Raw genomic sequence first — 17,503 nt, 5'->3', positions numbered from 1 at the left:
TACAACAGTTTTGAAAATTATTGAATAGAAGAAAGCACTGGTAACCACAGCAAATGACCTGGTAGGCCTCTATGATAGAAGGTCAGAGAATGTTCTCTATAATGAATAGAACTTCCCAAACAACCATCTGATAGATCAGGAACACCCTCCAAGAGGTAGGCATACCAGCCACCACCATCTACAGACATATACTGGCCACTACCATCTGCAGACGTACACCAGTCACTACCATCTGCAGACATATATCAGCCACTACTATCTGCAGACGTATATCAGCCACTAGCATCTGCAGACATATATCAGCCACTACCATCTGCAGACATATACCAGACACTACCATCTGCAGATGTATACCAGTCACTACCATCTGCAGACATATATCAGCCACTACCATCTGCAGACATATATCAGCCACTACTATCTGCAGACGTATATCAACCACTACCATCAGCAGACCCCCATTTCAGCTGCTTGTACTTGCTACCTTGTTCTTTCGGTCATGACCCAACCATTATGACCATAGGTGAGGGTGAGAAGGAAAATTGACCGGTATATCGAGAGCTTTGCCTTCCGGCTCACCTCTCTTTTCGTCACAACGCCATATTTTCGCCATTTCGCAAATACAAGCGGCTGAAATGGGTTTTCTCAGAATTGTGGCTGGCTTCTCCCTTAGGGATAGGGTGAGATGCTCAGCCATCCGTGAGGAACTCGGAGTAGAGCCGCTGGTCCTTTGCGTCGAAAGGAGCCAGTTGAGGTGGTTCGGGCATCTGGTAAAGATGCCCCCAGGACGTCTCCCTAGGGAGGTGTTCCAGGCACGTCCAGCTGGGAGGAGACCTCGGGGTAGGCCCAGGACTAGGTGGAGAGATTATATTTCAACACTGGCCTGGGAACGCCTCGGGATCCCCCAGTCAGAACTGGCATATGTGGCTCGGGAAAGGGAAGTTTGGGGTCCCCTGCTGGAGCTGCTGCCCCCGCGACCCGATACGGATAAGCGGATGAAGATGAGATGAGACCATCTGCAGACATATACCAGCCACTACCATCTGCAGAGATATACCAGCCACTACCATCTGCAGACATATACCAGCCACTACCATCTGCAGACAAATACCAGCCACTACCATCTGCAGACAAATACCAGCCACTACCATCTGCAGACAAATACCAGCCACTACCATCTGCAGAGATATATCAGCCACTACCATCTTTTGACTATAAAGCCAAAAGAAGAGAAAATAAGGTTTTACTGTGCCAGTAATTGCAAACCACACCATGACCATGGGCCTGGGTCTCAGGCCTGTGATTGTTCCTTAAGGTTAAGGTTCAGGAAGGTTACGGTTCAGGAGCGTAAAAGTTCCGGACAGTTAAGATTTAGGAGGGTTTAGGTTCAGGAAGGTTACATTTCAGGAGGGTTAAGGTTCAGGAGGGTTTACGTTTAGGAGGGTTTAGGTTCAGGAAGGTTACATTTCAGGAGGGTTAAGGTTCAGGAGGGTTTACGTTTAGGAGGGTTTAGGCTCAGGAAGGTTAAAAAACAGGAAGGTTACGTTTCAGAAGGCTCAGGAGGGTTAAGGTTTGGGAAGGTGGGGCAGAGACACAGCGTGTGCTGTTTAGTTATGGGTACTACCTAGCATCTAGTCCAGGCCTACACAGCTATGTTGCTATGTTTGCAGTATCTTTAGCACAATAATGTTTTTCTCTAACCATATTCAGATGCACACTGCCATGGTCATATTGTTATTGCAAAGGTCCTGCCAAGCTCACACATCCCTGCTTATCATACTGCATATGAGGAATAAATCAAAACAATTAAAGATTTGTTTATTGTTGTTTTTGTTTGTTTTCTGCAGTCTCAGTTTCAAATACTGTATGATAATTTACCTGGTTAAATAAACAGTATATATTTTTATTCCATTGCTTCATAGGTAAGATGGCAGTGTTAGAGTTCATGTGTTTTAAAAATATATATATAAATTTAAACACATTCAAACAATTTACTAACCCATGTTACCCAAAACGTACTCACACGATGGGGCTACAGGAGTCTTTTCCACAGATTATTTTATAGAAGGGTGTTGTGTTAAACTGTTCTGCCCATAAAACTTAATTGGGTGCTTCTCCAATCTGCCTCCCACAGTAACTCAGTTGGTTCAAGTAAAAAAAAAAAAAGATTCTGGACACAGGTTTGTGTTTGTGGTGTTTTTGTTCCTCTGGTAGCTCTAACAGACAGAGACTGAGAGGCATCCCTCCCTAACATCTGGAGCTCATCTGGCACTGGGAATGTATTTTTTACACCGTTCATAGATTTCTTAATACATTCTGGCGTATGTCTGAATCCTAGGATTTGCATGTGCATCATATTATTAGAATTTACTAAGCGGTCTCACAATATGAATTTTGATATTGATTATTCAAAGACATGCTATATTTCTTGTGCATAAAACAAATGTTACAACCTCTTTTGTAAACGGCCAAATGACCTCATTTGGTGTGTGATTGGATAATGTTGTAACTCAACCCTGTGCCTTGTCTAAAAGAAAAATGGTACACTTTATGTACTGGCGTGGGCACAATGTTCTAATCTTTAGCTGTGACCTCAAATGAAAAATGCACGCTGCAGTACAAGTGCCAAACATAGGCTAGCATTTGGAAGTAACGGTTGCTCAATATTTTGTTTATCGATAGATGCTATCATTATTTTTCTGTCTCCGGGTTTGGAACATGTCTGAGGTCCAATTAGCATGCGCTTTATATAGGACTCTGGTGACACATTGGGGATTCTTTCACACTGAATGAAATGTGGTTTTCTGGAATGAGAAAAGCGAGCGTACAATTACAAAGGAACATTTTCCTTTTCCGTTTCCATTATATCTTGCACATACAGTATATTGTTTTTATGTTTGTTTTGACTACTTTTTCTTGAAATTCCTACCCTGTAAATGTAATTTGCCTGATGGCTGAAGAAGCAAAATTTGTTTAAATATTTCCTCTCCTCAACTTCACTCCTCAATTACCTTTAACTTTTCACAAATGCAGGAGAGGGAAGGACTGAAGAGGGGATGGGAAAAGCTGAGCAAAACCACTTGAGATTCTTCTGTTGGTTTTTCTATGCTACACTTCCCTCCGTCCACTAGATGGGGCAACACACAAACTGTTACTTCTGTACAATCCACTTCTCACTAATACTGTACATCAGCCAGCATCATCTTCAGATACAGTTCAGAAAACGTAATGTCTTCAAAGACAATTCATTTTACAGCAATTACAATACATACATAGATAAAATGACACACTTAAAAATAAAACATCTAATGGCAAATTACTATTTTTGCTACTTCTCCCATTGCCAACAACAGTGAGTATAAATGTTTTGCCTGTGTTTAACAGATTGGGAATTTCTGCACCGATAGTGACAGAAACTGGAGAATACTTGCCCAGTACTGTAGGCCCATCTGGAGTGCATTTATGCATATTTTAATCTGCAGGCCAGTGTGAATAGAAATTACTTACAGCCTGTCTGGGTTAACTGTCTGAGGTGACTAATACAATTGTTCATTATCATGTCTGTCAGTATAAATGGTTGTATGAATTGTACTTTTTTTAGGTTGATTGCGAATCTCATTTATGCAAGAAATAATTGTCAATGCACTAATAAAATCATAACTGTAGTTATATGTAACATATTGTACATAATATTAAAAACAAACTACAAAATAAATCACCCAATAAATCATAAAAAACAAATGTGGTTCAAAAATATTTACAAAAGTGTCTCTATGGCCTCAGAGGCAACACGTTTTCCAAAATATTTCAGCCTATTCCAAAAAACTGGTTGCATGACAACTAAAAGCCAACTTTTCAATTCAATAAAGACTAAGGTGACTGCATCTAGTGGCTAGTGCTTATGTATGTTCAAATTTCTTTGTGTTTACTTGTGAAAAAGAGCTTTATAAATAGAATATTTATGAATAAGAAACATTAAGTGTCAGCCTACATTGTGATGCAGGATAGATGAGGCATATTGAAATTGTCACCTGCAATAAATCTGTGTCTGCATTTGATGCTTCAGTACAGTGTCTGTACTGATGTTGACTGAATTAATTGTCACTACCACCCGCAGATGGTAGTGACAAGACTTCTTACTATATATAAGACCTAGTTTAATTCTTAATCTTCTAGAGATAATGCACTATTTTCAAAAGAGGCCCTCTGACAATTTTTTATACCCTGATATCTTATATTTTGGGCAACAAAATCAGATTGCAGGTCGGGTATAGCTTTGTTAACAGTTGAGGCGATAGCATACAACATAGTATACAATTTAATATAACATACAAATTAGGCATTCAGTTTAATATTACATACAAATTATGCATACAGTTTAATACTACATACAAATGATTCATACACATTTATATTACAGGTCTCAAAAGCACAGGTCCAAAAATAGCCCCCTGTGAGACCTGCTTGGTAATATTAAGTTACCTTGTCCTTATCCCTTTTGAAACCATACCTGTATAGAACCTGTATGTGATCTTTATAGAACAAGATAACTCACTAGCTAATGGTTTTCACGGAGGATTTGTGGATGTACAGTATACAATTACTCATTGAAATGAACGGGTAACTGTGTCCAAACTTATGACTGGTACGATAAGTCGTGACTTCTATGTATGGTTTCTACAAAACCGTTTTCAGTAGCATTAGTGAATACCATAGTATGTGTTATTTGGTCTCATCTATGTGCGATTTATTTAAATGTAATCTCAAAATGATCTGAAGTAGAACATCTAAAGCGGAATCATGAGACCAGTATGACAGTTATGAACTAATAAAGATGACCACACATTGTATTAACCCTACAGCACTTGGCCATAGAATGGAAGCCTGCAGTGTTAACGCAGAGACAGTAACATGGTCTTGGAGGGGTGTCGGGTGGGCCAGGCGTGGGTCTGTTTCTGGTATGTTGCGTTCTTTCCTTTCAGCTAGCTAGGGTTGGGATTAGTTCCTCAGCTGGCCAGCCTATTGATTCTCTCCTCCTATATAAGTTCGCTCTCTCTAGCCTTCTCCCATTTCTTAGTTGCTTTCTATCTGCAGGAGCTGCTTGGGATATCACCATGAAGCACCTGTTTGCAGCTTTCTTTGTGGCATTTTTCCTGTCTTTCTTTGACATGGCGGACTCTTCGGCTTATGATAAGATAGTCTACCATAGTAAAGTCAGGGCAAGGAAAGAGGGGTATGTTTACTTTTCCTTGTTATTTATTTCATTATTCATTATCTGAAATACTAACTCTGCAATTACTATTTATTGTGATGTAAGTGCAATATCAAAACATTTGTCATGCAAAAGTTGTTTTAATACAACATTTTGCTTTTAAAGATTTATTTGTAGATTTTTATTTAAGATTTTATAATTGATCAATTGGTCAACATTTTAGAGCAAATGTAAAGAACTTGCAATATTATATTCATATTTATGAAAGCATGTTACGAAACTGATAAACTGAAATAATAAAGAAGAAAATATACTGTGGAATAAAAATATGAAAGAAATGTAACTAAATTATTTGTTAGATGCAAAACAATTCCAATTGTGTGCATTCAACACTCTGTCTCCTTGGTTTCCCTGGCGACTGTTAGACCCAATGTGTGCGCTCTGCAGCAGGTCATGGGGACCAAGAAGAAGTACTTCAGCACATGTCGAAATTGGTTTCAAGGGACCATCTGTGGAAAGAAAACGTAAGTGCAATTTTTTTATTTATTTATGGCTCCTTCAGGACACATTCTTTCCTCTAGGTTTAAATAGAAATTATACGACCCCACTGAACCTAGGGTCAGAGGTTTGAAAAGGATCTACAGAGGGCAGTTTGGGACTTGTCTTATCCCTATAGGCTACAGCTAGTTTCTTTTCACTTGTTAAATTCTTTTGGCTATACAGGTAATTGAGTGCTATTTCACAGCGATGGACCAATGAATGACGCAGTCATTACAGTGTGGACCATAGAGCCCCAGAGCAGAGTTTGGAAATTGGCCAGCCCTTCCTCTCCTGGAAGTGTAGCAGAAGGATGTGCCTTTCTTGACATTTTGAATCAGTTCCAGAGGTGGCTGTAGCATGGGTTACATAGGAGATGGTACGGGTAGAGAGGTTTTCTTTTTATCAGCCTTTAGAATCAGTCAGGGAGTTTCAGTTTAAGTACCAACCAGCCAAAAGTACATTTGGGACAGAGACAGGGAGTAGGAATATAACAAAGGCTATGGGTTATCTTTGAATTCATTTTTTGCTAATCCAAGAGGAATGTAAGAAGATGATGTACGGTAACATTTTCTCAAATCATTTTCAACATGGTGAGAAACTAAGAGACCTGTGACCGAACTAGGATGGAACTCTCCGCCTCGAGTTCAACAGAACCTGAACTTGAGAGGGCGAGATGAGAAGGATTGCATAAATGAGAATCAAATTAACAGCAGTCGACATTAATCTAAGACAATGACCCAACATGAAATACCTTCTCTTCAACCAGTTGGGGCAGAAACCCCAGGTGCTGCTTGAAGTCTTGTTGCAGGGCCAGTAGGGAGCACTCTTCCCTCTAGTTTTAAGATCAAATCCCAGTGCCCCAGGGCAATAGTGTATGTAGGGATAATTCCCTGTGTTGAGTTGCATCTTCACGGTGGGCCTTTAGACTGCTGTCCTTAGTCTTTGCCATCATTATAAATGCTATGGCACTGTGTTAAACATTCTGGCACAGCGTGGTCACCAAGCACCACCCAGGTGGATGCTTCACATTAGTGGTGGATGAGGTGAGTTTCTCCCTTACTATGGACGTCTATGACTATCTCAGTTGGTAGACAGACGAATTATACAAATCCAGTTTAACATTATAATTATAGAAAACGTGGTGCACCACTGGTTCCTGGCTCTGGTGGAGCAGTAATGTGTCAGCCATATTTACTGGTTGGAGGTTGAAACTTTAAGTGGAAACAGAGGAAACTGTGATTCCAGAGAGAGAGGAAAGAGCACTCATAGTGCAGAAAAGTTTCCCACATAGTGTTGCTCACACGAAACAGATACTCAGCACAAACACATATTATCACAGTCAGATAGTACTCAGTATTCAGAGGACCGCATAAAAAAAAATAATAATCCTCTGGGGGTTTCTTTCTACTTTTAGAAATAAAAAGGGCCCACACATTTTGGAACTCTGGCCCACTGAGGAGTCGCTTTGGCATCAACTTTCTAACTGTCTAATAAATACATTTAATATCAGAGTGCTAAGCAGTTAGCTGAGTTTACAAAGCTTGTAGAAAAAGGATTACGTCAAATAGTATTTTAAGGACCTGCTACTATAACCTATGTAAAAGCAATACACAGAACGCAAAAAACACTGACAAAAACAATTTTTAAATATGTATTTTTATTTGGGTGTTTTAGTTACAACTATAATCAAACAGATTTGATTTGAAACAGAGGAACAAGAACAATTTGCGCAGTCAGTGCGAGGTGCGAGGGGAACGAGTTCTTTAAACGTGAGGCAAAAAAGCAAAACAACAAAACAAAGTCAACAAGTAAGTATGAGCGTCTTTCTCTTTAGAATTTATTCCGAATAAGCGAACAGCACCACCCACACTACGTAAGGACACAATCATCCATGAGGTGCAGGTGAAAACAAGGCATACATATACACGACATCATGAGTGATGAGGAGCAGGTGTGTCCATGGGGTGTGCTCCTGTCACCACCTCCTGCCGGCTGTTTGTACGCCAGCAAGGTGGAGCGCTGGAGAGGGAGTGGACATGCAGTCACGCCAAAAGGATCAGTCATTACAGTCAGCAAGAAGCAGATTCAAAATGAAAATAATATATTTTCTGTATTGTAAAATATCTGGACAAAACCTATAATGGAATAATAATGAATATGTGTGAAAATGAAGGCAATCAAACAGGTCCCTTGTGACTTTGAGGAGATCTGGTATAAGCCACTGCCTCCAGCGAAGAACTGCTGCCGAGTTCACATCCAGCCCACCACTCTTATAACAAAAGCTCTCCCCTTCACCTTTCCCCATTGTCTCTGTCAACAAAGCATAAAAAGCCTTGGAAAAATTGCTTTAAATAATAAGAATTAAATATTCAATAATGTCTGTTATATGCGTCTCTGCTCATAATTATAGTAGTCCCAAACAACGGCATCAGTGAAAACAGTCGTCTTAAGAGTCGACACACACCTTCCTCACGTCACCTGCTTGCAGCACTTCCCAGATACAAGTTGCTTGCAGACGGCACATTTGTCATAGTTTCTGTTTCCGAGTGCATCTGACTCCTGTCAGTTTCCCGTGGAGATGTCCAGTGAGAAGAAGTGTGCTGAGGAGCTGTGAGCAATCTGGCATCTTGGCAGCTGCGTCGGCCCCGGTATGTCTCTGTCAGTGAGATTTATGAGTCTCTCCTAGTCATGGCCCTATTCATGCAACGCTTCAACAGCACACGTGCATGGATAGCAGCCCTAATGTGTTGATGACTGAGAGAGTTATACCATGCTATTGCTGACAGTTTTACTTCACAGAGGAATGTTTTTCTCTGGTTTGTGTCGTCGTCATTCTGCCGGTCTCCAGCACTGTTGTCGAAAAACAGCTACAAAAGCAATTGCACCTTTTTTTGTTTAGACTAGGCTTGTTTTCTATGCAAGATATTTGTTTGCTAATGACAGTGAAGTGAAGATGTGTTCCTGGAGTCTCTGTAAGATTGGTTCTTTCCATTATGACATTTTGTGATATTTGCCTTGTAGCATTGTCATCTGATTTATTTATCTTTGCATCTCTCCTGTCTGGCTGTTTCTTTTGGAGGGGGCCCAGGCACCTGTTCAGGACACATCTTTCTGGCTTTTACACTTAGGCTTTGTAAGTGTAGATTTACACTAAGGTACAGAAAGGATATCACTGTACAATCTAAATCTTGCTCTACTGACCTGGAATCTATTTTCAACCACTGCTCATTCTTCTCCGTCATATTGGCTGGAGTTTATATTGAGTGTTTGCATAACCACAGTGCAATAGCTTTTGGCATCCTGTCAAAAACCTTTGTATGGTTCAGGCCATGGTTCACTGGAGAGCTTTGGAGCCTCCTCTGTGACAAGGAGGAACCATGGGGTTCTCTGTTCTGCCACAGACAAGCAGAACAAGTACAGATCCCTCTAGAAAGAATCCAAGAAAAAGCAATTCTCCAGTCATTTAGACACAAAGTTGGAGAAAGACTGGAAAAACAGTTCTCCAGTTACAATTGCTCTTCTGTCTGGAAAGATGTCAGAAAGAATATGAACAACAAACATAACCCCCCCCCCCATCTTGGATGCGGCGTGTTGATCTGTTCCAGGCATGCTCTGCAATCTTAAAACACTGACACAGCTGTCAAAGGACGATGGTAAAGATTGGATGATGGAGCTGGTTGACAGTAATAACCCATTATTCACACACAGCCAAAACACTGCCAATGTGACCATGCCAAGAATTATATGCAACCTTTTTTATGTATGAAAGCTAAGACAATTAAAGTCCAGTTGTTTCACAGCCAAACTACAAAGTTTCACAGCCTTTCAGACAACTTTGGACGGGCTGTTTACTCACAGAACTCATTATTCCGTGTTCCAAAAATAATATTTAATGCAAACATGCAATAATACGCATAACATATTATAGTCATTAGGCAGCACTTTCCTCAGCCACATGTAGAACTTCGCCAAGCTAAGCCAGAGGATTCAAATGTAATGTTTAAAGTTTCTGCATTTGAAAAGGCCACTCAGTGTTACACATTTTTGCATAACTGGCTAGCTTGTTAATACCAAACCTAATCTAAGAATTAATAGCCCGCACTACTCGGCTGTTATACCTGCACTGGCACAACTCCGGGACAATTACATTTGGAAAGGGTCAAATGCATCTCTCAGATTTTCCATTTGCCACAAAGTCAATCAAATCAATCACATTTATTTATAAAGCCCTTTTTACAACAGCAGTTGTCACAAAGTGCTTTACAGAGACACCCGGCCTTAAAACCCAAGGAGCAATCAACAGTAGTGTTGAATTTCAGTGGCTAGGAAAAACTCCCTAAGAAGGTCGAATTTTAGGAAGAAACCTAGAGAGGACCCAGGCTCAGAGGGGTGACCAGTCCTCTTCTGGCTGTGCCGGGTGAGATATTAAGAGTCCAATTGGAATAATAAATACATTTCTCTGGGTTAAATCCAGAGTCTATTTGATTTTAGACTAGGTCAGAAGTATGACCAGGTGGACAACGACAGGCACAGCAACGGGCCCCCCAAACCAGGTAATCCGCAGGTGTGGACCAGGACTTCATCTCCTCCTAAAATTTAAAACTGGAAGAGACTGAAAAAAAAGTTAGTAGTGCATTCCTCATATCCCCCAACACAATAATATAGCAGTGTAACACCTTGGAACTGAGACGGGGGGGTCCGGTGACACTGTGGCCCTACCCGGGGGAGGCCCCAGACAGGGCCCAACAAATAGGAAATCAATCCACCCACATTGCCAGGCATCAACCAAAGGGACACCCACCAACCGCAAACCCCCTGAATGAGGGCCGAGTATTGCTAGCAGCGTAGAACCCAATTGCACAAGTGCGCAACAGAGAGTCAACAACAAGCCAGTGACTCTTCCCCCGAAAGGCATTGGAGGGAGGGCATCCCAGTGGCGACGAGAGCCCACCTGGCAAGACAGCAAGGGTGGACAATATCAAGCCTACTGGTCACCTTCACGCCCCCGGGCCAGGCTACACCTAATTATAAACCGTGCTGTAGAGATGAGTTTTTAGTAGACACTTGGAAGTTTGCACTGAGTTTGCATTTCTAGCCTTAATTGGTAGATCATTCCACAGGAGTGGAGCTCTATGAGAAAAGGCCCTGGCGCCAGCTGTTTGTTTAGAAATTCTAGGTACAATTAAAAGGCATGCATCTTGCGATCTAAGGTTACATGTAGGTATGTATGGCTGGATCATTTCAGCAAGGTAAGTAGGAGCAAGTCCATGTATTGATTTATAGGTTAAGAGTAAAACCTTAAAATCTGTCCTAACCCTAACAGGCAGCCAGTGTAAGGACGCCAGGACAGGAGTAATGTGTTAAAAAAAAATTGTTCTAGTTAGGATTCTAGCAGCCGTGTGCAGCACTAATTGAAGTTTATTTATTAATTTGTCTGGATAACCAGAGAGAAGAGCATTGCAGTAATCTAATCTAACGAAAGCATGGATTAATTTTTCTGCATCAGTTTTGATAGAAAGTTTCTAATTTTTGCAATGTTTCGAAGATGAAAATAAGCAACTCTTGAGACATATTTTATATGTTCTTCAAAGGAGAGGTCAGGGTCAAGGGTAACGCCAAGGTTTTTTACAGTTTTTTGGGATATGACCATGCAGCCGTCGAGGTTCACAGTGAGATTTGTTAACAACGCTCTTTGTTTTTTGGGTCCTAAAACGAGCATTTCTGTTTTCCTTGAGTTTAAGAGCAAGAAATTCTCTGTCATCCACTTCCGAATATACTGAAACGCATGCTTCCAACGTAGCTAATTTAGGGGCTTCTCCATGCTTCATTGAAATATATAACTGTGTGTCATCAGCATAACAGTGAAAATTTACATTGTGATTTCAGATTACATCGCCCAGAGGGAGCATATATAGTGAGAACAATAATGGGCCCAGAACCGAGCCTTGAGGAACACCAAAGCATACCTTTGACTTGTCAGAGGATATGCCATCCACACTAACAAACTGATATCTTTCAGATAAATACGATTTAAACCAGGCTAGAACATGTCCACGTAGCCCAATATGGGTTTCCAGTCTCTCTAAGAGAAGGAAGTGATCAATAGTGTCAAAAGCAACACTAAAATCAAGAAGCAACAGGACGGATGCGGAACCTTTGTCTGAGGCCATTAGAAGGTCATTTGTTACATTCACAAGTGCAGTCTCAGTACTATGATGGGATCTGAAACCAGACTGGAGTATTTCATAAATGTTATTTGTCTTTAGGAAGGCATTCAGTTGTTGGGAAACAAATTTTTATAAGATTTTTGAGAGGAACGGGAGGTTCGATATTGGCCTATAATTGTTTAATATGTCAGGATCCAGATTAGATTTATTTAGAAGAGGCTTAATTACTGCTATTTTTAGTGAGTTTGGTACACATCTGGAGGAAAGGGAGGAATTGATTATGTTCAGCATTGGCTGACCTAGCACAGGAAATAGCTCCTTAAGTAATTTTGTTGGAATCGGGTCTAGCAGAGAGTTTGTGGGTTTAGAACTCATTACAAATTTAGTAAATGTGTTGAGCGATACGGTATCAAAAAATTCAAGTGTCCCCATTGACACCTGGTCAGGGAGGTTCAGGACATTTTTAGGACAACTGAGATTTTGAGGACCATAACTATTTAAGGAGGAGTCAGTTATTTGTTTTCTAATGGTGACGATCATCAAAGTAGTTCATGTATTCATAACAACTAAAATGAAGACCCACTTCACTTGCTAAGCTTAGCTTTTTTGTTAACTTTGCAACTGTATCAAAGAGACATTTTGGATTGTTTTTGTTCGCCTCAATCGGGTTGGAGAAATATGCTGATCTAGCAGACGTGAGTGATTTTCGGTATTGTAGTGTATTGTAGTATAAAACACGCACATTAGTGTGAACAATTCTATGTCAAACAATGACCATAAAAAATACTGTATTGTTTTCAGAAACAATATCACAAAAAAACACAATTCCTATCTTAAAGCAGTATTAGAGGAAATTGTAACAACAGGTTGATTGAATACTTTAGATCTGAAAGCAAAAAAACACTGTGGAAAAAGAGGCCCTGAAGGGAAAGAAACTAGGGGGAAAAGATAACACACCCATGGAAAGCCAAGATGAAAGTTAAGAATGTCACCAAAGGAAAAGGCACAGCACCCAGAGTTGGTTGCCATGTTTAAGAAGATTTCCGAGGAGGGAGACACCAAGGAAGAGGATCCCACATAAAGAGAATGGTGGGATAAGCCAATTGTAAGCCCCAATCTTGGTGATGTAATGAATTGTATATAAACTGATTTGGCAAATGTGGGGAGAGTTCAGTGCAAGGACAGAGACGCTCTCTTCATCTTTCTTGGCGGTGACCTAGATGCAGTAGCTCCGAGGAAAATAATGACTGGGAAAGCGCCCAAGACAGTCATTTAACTGAGGAAAATAATGACTGGGAAAGCGCCCAAGACAGTCATTTAACTGAGTTTCCCTGTCTTGCCGCTGTGCCTTGGAACGTTCTCTTAATATATCCATTCGACCTAGTTCAGGGTGGGGCTCGGCCCCCTGGGGTATCCAGGAGTTATCTTCCCTTGCATTTCCTGGTACTATCCTTCTCCTTCAAATGAAAAGTTTGTGTAACCAGGCACAAAGTTACCCACTTTAAATGCACAAAACATTTTCAACCTCAGGGATAATTTCCAGGCCTTGGTCAGGTAATCGCTGTGGGATTGGACATTGGAAACGTGAGGGTGTTGTTAAAGTTTCTCTATGTGGAATCCTGCCGGTAATGTTTACCAGACTGAATTTAAACAATAATGCAACTTGTCTTGCATACAGAACAAGAGCGGACCCCCCAGGGTCGTTTGGGGGGGCGGGGTAGTAGTATGAGTGTCTAACTGCTAGCATAACAGTTAAAATGGGCCAAATGGCCCATTTATAGTAAATCAATGTAGCTAAAATTGACACTAAAAACACAGCCATGGAATGTGTTCTGTGTTGAGGTGGAATTTGTGTCTTGTTTGTCTCACATACAGCTCCAGAAAAAATTAAGAGACCACTGCACCTTTTTCCTTCCCTTCCAAAAAAGTTGAAAAGGAAGGTTTTGAGTGAGGAACAGAACCCTTCAATTTGCAGTGGTCTCTTATATTTAACCCTTCTGTAGCTCACTCAAAACTTCCCTTTTTGACTTCTCTGGAAAGGAAAGACAAAGGTGCAGTGGCCTCTTAATTTTTTCCGGAGCTGTGTTATTCTATGGAATCAATGAAAGAACAGTAGTCATACCAAGGCATCAGAAGCAGGGTGAACCATGTATTATTCAGCCAGTGTCAACAGGGTTTTGTGTGTACAGACGTCTACCCCAAATCCATAGAAAATCTGTCTGTGGTGCCTTAGAACTGCATGTGTCCTTCTCTGTGTTGCAAACTAGACATAAGAGCACCTCCTAATAAGGAATAGCGTGCCTTTTGAGAAATAACCATAATCTGAAAATGATATGCCATGTCACAAATAATTAGGTTTTTACTGGAAGCTATGCCATTCTCTCCATGCTAGTATTGCAGCAGTATGTCTGGCTCACTGATATACTGAGTTTCCAGTATAAAGTGGAACTGCTGAGCAGACAGGGGGAAGTTTCCAGCCCCATGGCCAGGCCAGTGGGAGTCTGGGTTCTCCTGCATGTGTGTGGGAGAGTGATGGTTCTGCTGACTATGTCTCACCAGGGTCTATGTGATGGCTAGTCCCCCACTCTCCTTCTCTCATATTTCCCTGGGCTAAGTTCAAAGGAAGGCAACGGTGGCAGGCGGCCATGAGGCACGACCACTCTCCTCTGCTAGTTTGAGTCCCACTTGGTATCCTTTATTAAAGTAGTGCACTACTGTACACAGAAAATGTGTTTTGGTTGCAGCCAAAGCCCTCCCTCTGATCACTGGTTTGATCTCTGTTCCTGTATACTGTGTGTAGTCACAGTGAGGAAACAAACCTGTGTGTCTGTCAGAATTTCTTTTTCCTCAACAAATGAAAACACAGACAATCAATAGAAAACATTCCTACAGTCCCGAACTCCCCAGCAGACTTTAGGCATGTTCAGTCTGTCACTATACAATGTATGAAGAGGACGCCCCTGTAAACCCTACTACCATCTTGTCCTCAACCCCCACTCCGTTCAGTCACTCTCTGTTGATTCAGACATGGTTCCCTTGTCCTGCAGTGGACCCAGCTACCATGGAAACATAGAGAACATGTGGAACTATTTATCTGGTGTGTAGGCATCCAAGGGGGATTGCTGATTAGAGAGCACAGCTGGCCCTGGGTTCAAAGCCACTGCAGACCGAACAACCATAAAACCAACTCAAAACCAACACAAAAGACTACCAGGATCCAGACTCGCCTAATTCAGTGAGTCACATAGGTTATTGAGTTATCTACAATCAGGGTCAAGCAGGTAACAGTTCAAAGAGCATAAAGTTAAACTTAATTCAACTTCATTACACTATTGTATTTTCATTTCTCACCCATGTAAGGTTGGAATAATACAGCAGACATCTTTGTCGTAGTGTTGCCTACTTCACATAGTTATTTAAATGTAAAGAAATTGCAGATTTACTCTACAATCTTTGCAGCCCAGAACAGGGGAATTGTGTGCTGTCCAGACTTGTTCATAAAGCTGCCTGTCAGCATTCATTTGTCTCAGAGAATACTTATATATATTTATATTAGACATTTTAAGCAATTTCTTCTTAAACCATGGAAAAAATCTTTGGGGCATATACAGGCATGTCAGGTCCCCTCAGACGCATACACACACAATTGCACATGTACGCACATGCATGCACATCCACATGTATACACACACACCCATGCACATTCACATGTATACACACATGCACACACATCCACATGTATACACACACATGCACGCACATCCACATGTATACACACGCATGCACGCACATCCACATGTATACACACACGCATGCACATCCACATGTATACACACGCATGCACGCACATCCACATGTATACACACGCATGCACGCACATCCACATGTATACACATACATGCATGCACATCCACATGTATACACACACATGCACGCACATCCACATGTATACACATACATGCATGCACATCCACATGTATACACACACATGCACGCACATCCAAATGTATACACACATGCATTAACGTCCACATGTATACACACACATGCATGCACATCCACATGTATACACATACATGCACACACATCCACATCTATACACACACATGCATGCACATTCATATGTATACACACACATGCATGCACATCCACATGTATACACATACATGCACACACATCCACATCTATACACACACATGCATGCACATTCGCATGTATACACACACACGCATACACATTCACATGTATACACACATGTAGGTGCTGAAATCTATGTGTATATACACACATGCAGTTGCTCACATCCACATGTATACACATACACGCAGTTGCTCACATCCACATGTATATAGACATGCATGTGTTCACATCCACATGTATACAAAACACATGCAGTTGCTCACATCCACGTGTATACAACACACATGCAATTGCTCAAATCCATGTGTACACACATACATGCAGGTGTTTTTATTTTGTTTATTTTTAATGTATACAAATTAGCCTTGGAACTTCATAGTCCTGTAAAAAAATTTATTACATATTTGAATAACGAAATATTTGTATTAACAAATCCAGTCCTTCAAACATTTAGTTAATGTTATAATGAAATGCCTTTAATGGTTTTAAGATACAAACCTGCACAGTTGAGACCAAGTGGTTCAATGAAAACAAAGGGTCTCATTGCACTCCTTTCTTAAAACCTTTCCAGCTGCATTAATGTAAGCTCGCAAAACAAGCAGATATCTTAATTTTATGAAATTGGATCAAAAGACCAAGGGCCTATTCCGAAAAGACCCAGAAACCCAGATAGAATACCCCCACTGGTCCAAGTTTCAAAACATCTAATCCTGTCCAAAGGCTCAATTGCTAAAATGATCAGGCTTTGATATGGTGCATTTGCAGAGGTGTCATAAGATGATCTGGTATATATGTTGCAATTGTCACCCAATTATTGATGATGGTGCATTACATTCGATTAGGACTCATTGAGCTAAGGTTAAGGGGCTTTTGGGACAAATTTTATGAATAAAATTCCATAATTTTCTATAGTTAATTCACACAGCAGAGGACCTTCATTAGGGGGCCTTCATTTCCAAGAGAGCAAGGCCATTTTCTAAAAGGTGTTTTTAAATTAACTGACAGTCTGTCCCTATCCTCTGTTGAAATCCGTGGTGGCTTTCAGATGACCTGGACTAGTCTTTGACAAATATGAACAAAATCCATCAAGGATCAGGTCACTGTCCACCTTCAAGCCTGCTCCAGGCCATGTTAATCACTCTTACAAGCACACTAGCAAGCAAAACACACACTTTCCAGCCGACACTTCTCGGTTGAGGTGAGGTGAGCGCTGTTTTATACAACAGCTGGTATGTAGCTGTCCATGGTTCTGAAAATGTTTCCTTTTGTGTTCAGTATTAATGGGCACACTGTGCTGTGTTTGGTAATTCATTTAGGTTAGACACACAACCATGTTGTAATTACACAGCAGCCACGCGAGAGTCTGCATATGACCTCTGTTACTGAGTTGGATCCCATGCTTATGCTACCACTACTACTACAGATCAGGAATTATTAGTTAAAA

General features: G+C 40.9%; 1 protein-coding gene across 1 annotated transcript in view; it reads left to right on the top strand.

Annotated features, from left to right (window-relative positions):
* The first annotated feature begins 5,048 nt into the window (after nt 1-5,048).
* postnb (periostin, osteoblast specific factor b) overlaps nt 5,049-17,503 on the top strand; it is a 36,763-nt gene continuing 24,308 nt past the window's right edge. Inside the window, exons 1-2 of the mRNA XM_010869870.3 lie at nt 5,049-5,233; nt 5,638-5,736. Of these exons, the coding sequence (XP_010868172.1) occupies nt 5,115-5,233; nt 5,638-5,736 (218 nt within the window). The 5' untranslated portion in view covers nt 5,049-5,114. The remainder of the gene's footprint in view (nt 5,234-5,637; nt 5,737-17,503) is intronic.

The sequence above is a fragment of the Esox lucius genome, chromosome 1, assembly GCF_011004845.1.
Source record: "Esox lucius isolate fEsoLuc1 chromosome 1, fEsoLuc1.pri, whole genome shotgun sequence".
Classification (NCBI taxonomy): Eukaryota; Metazoa; Chordata; class Actinopteri; order Esociformes; family Esocidae; genus Esox; species Esox lucius.
The sequence above is the reverse complement of the archived record's forward strand: the minus strand, read 5'-3'. Positions and strand labels throughout refer to the sequence as shown.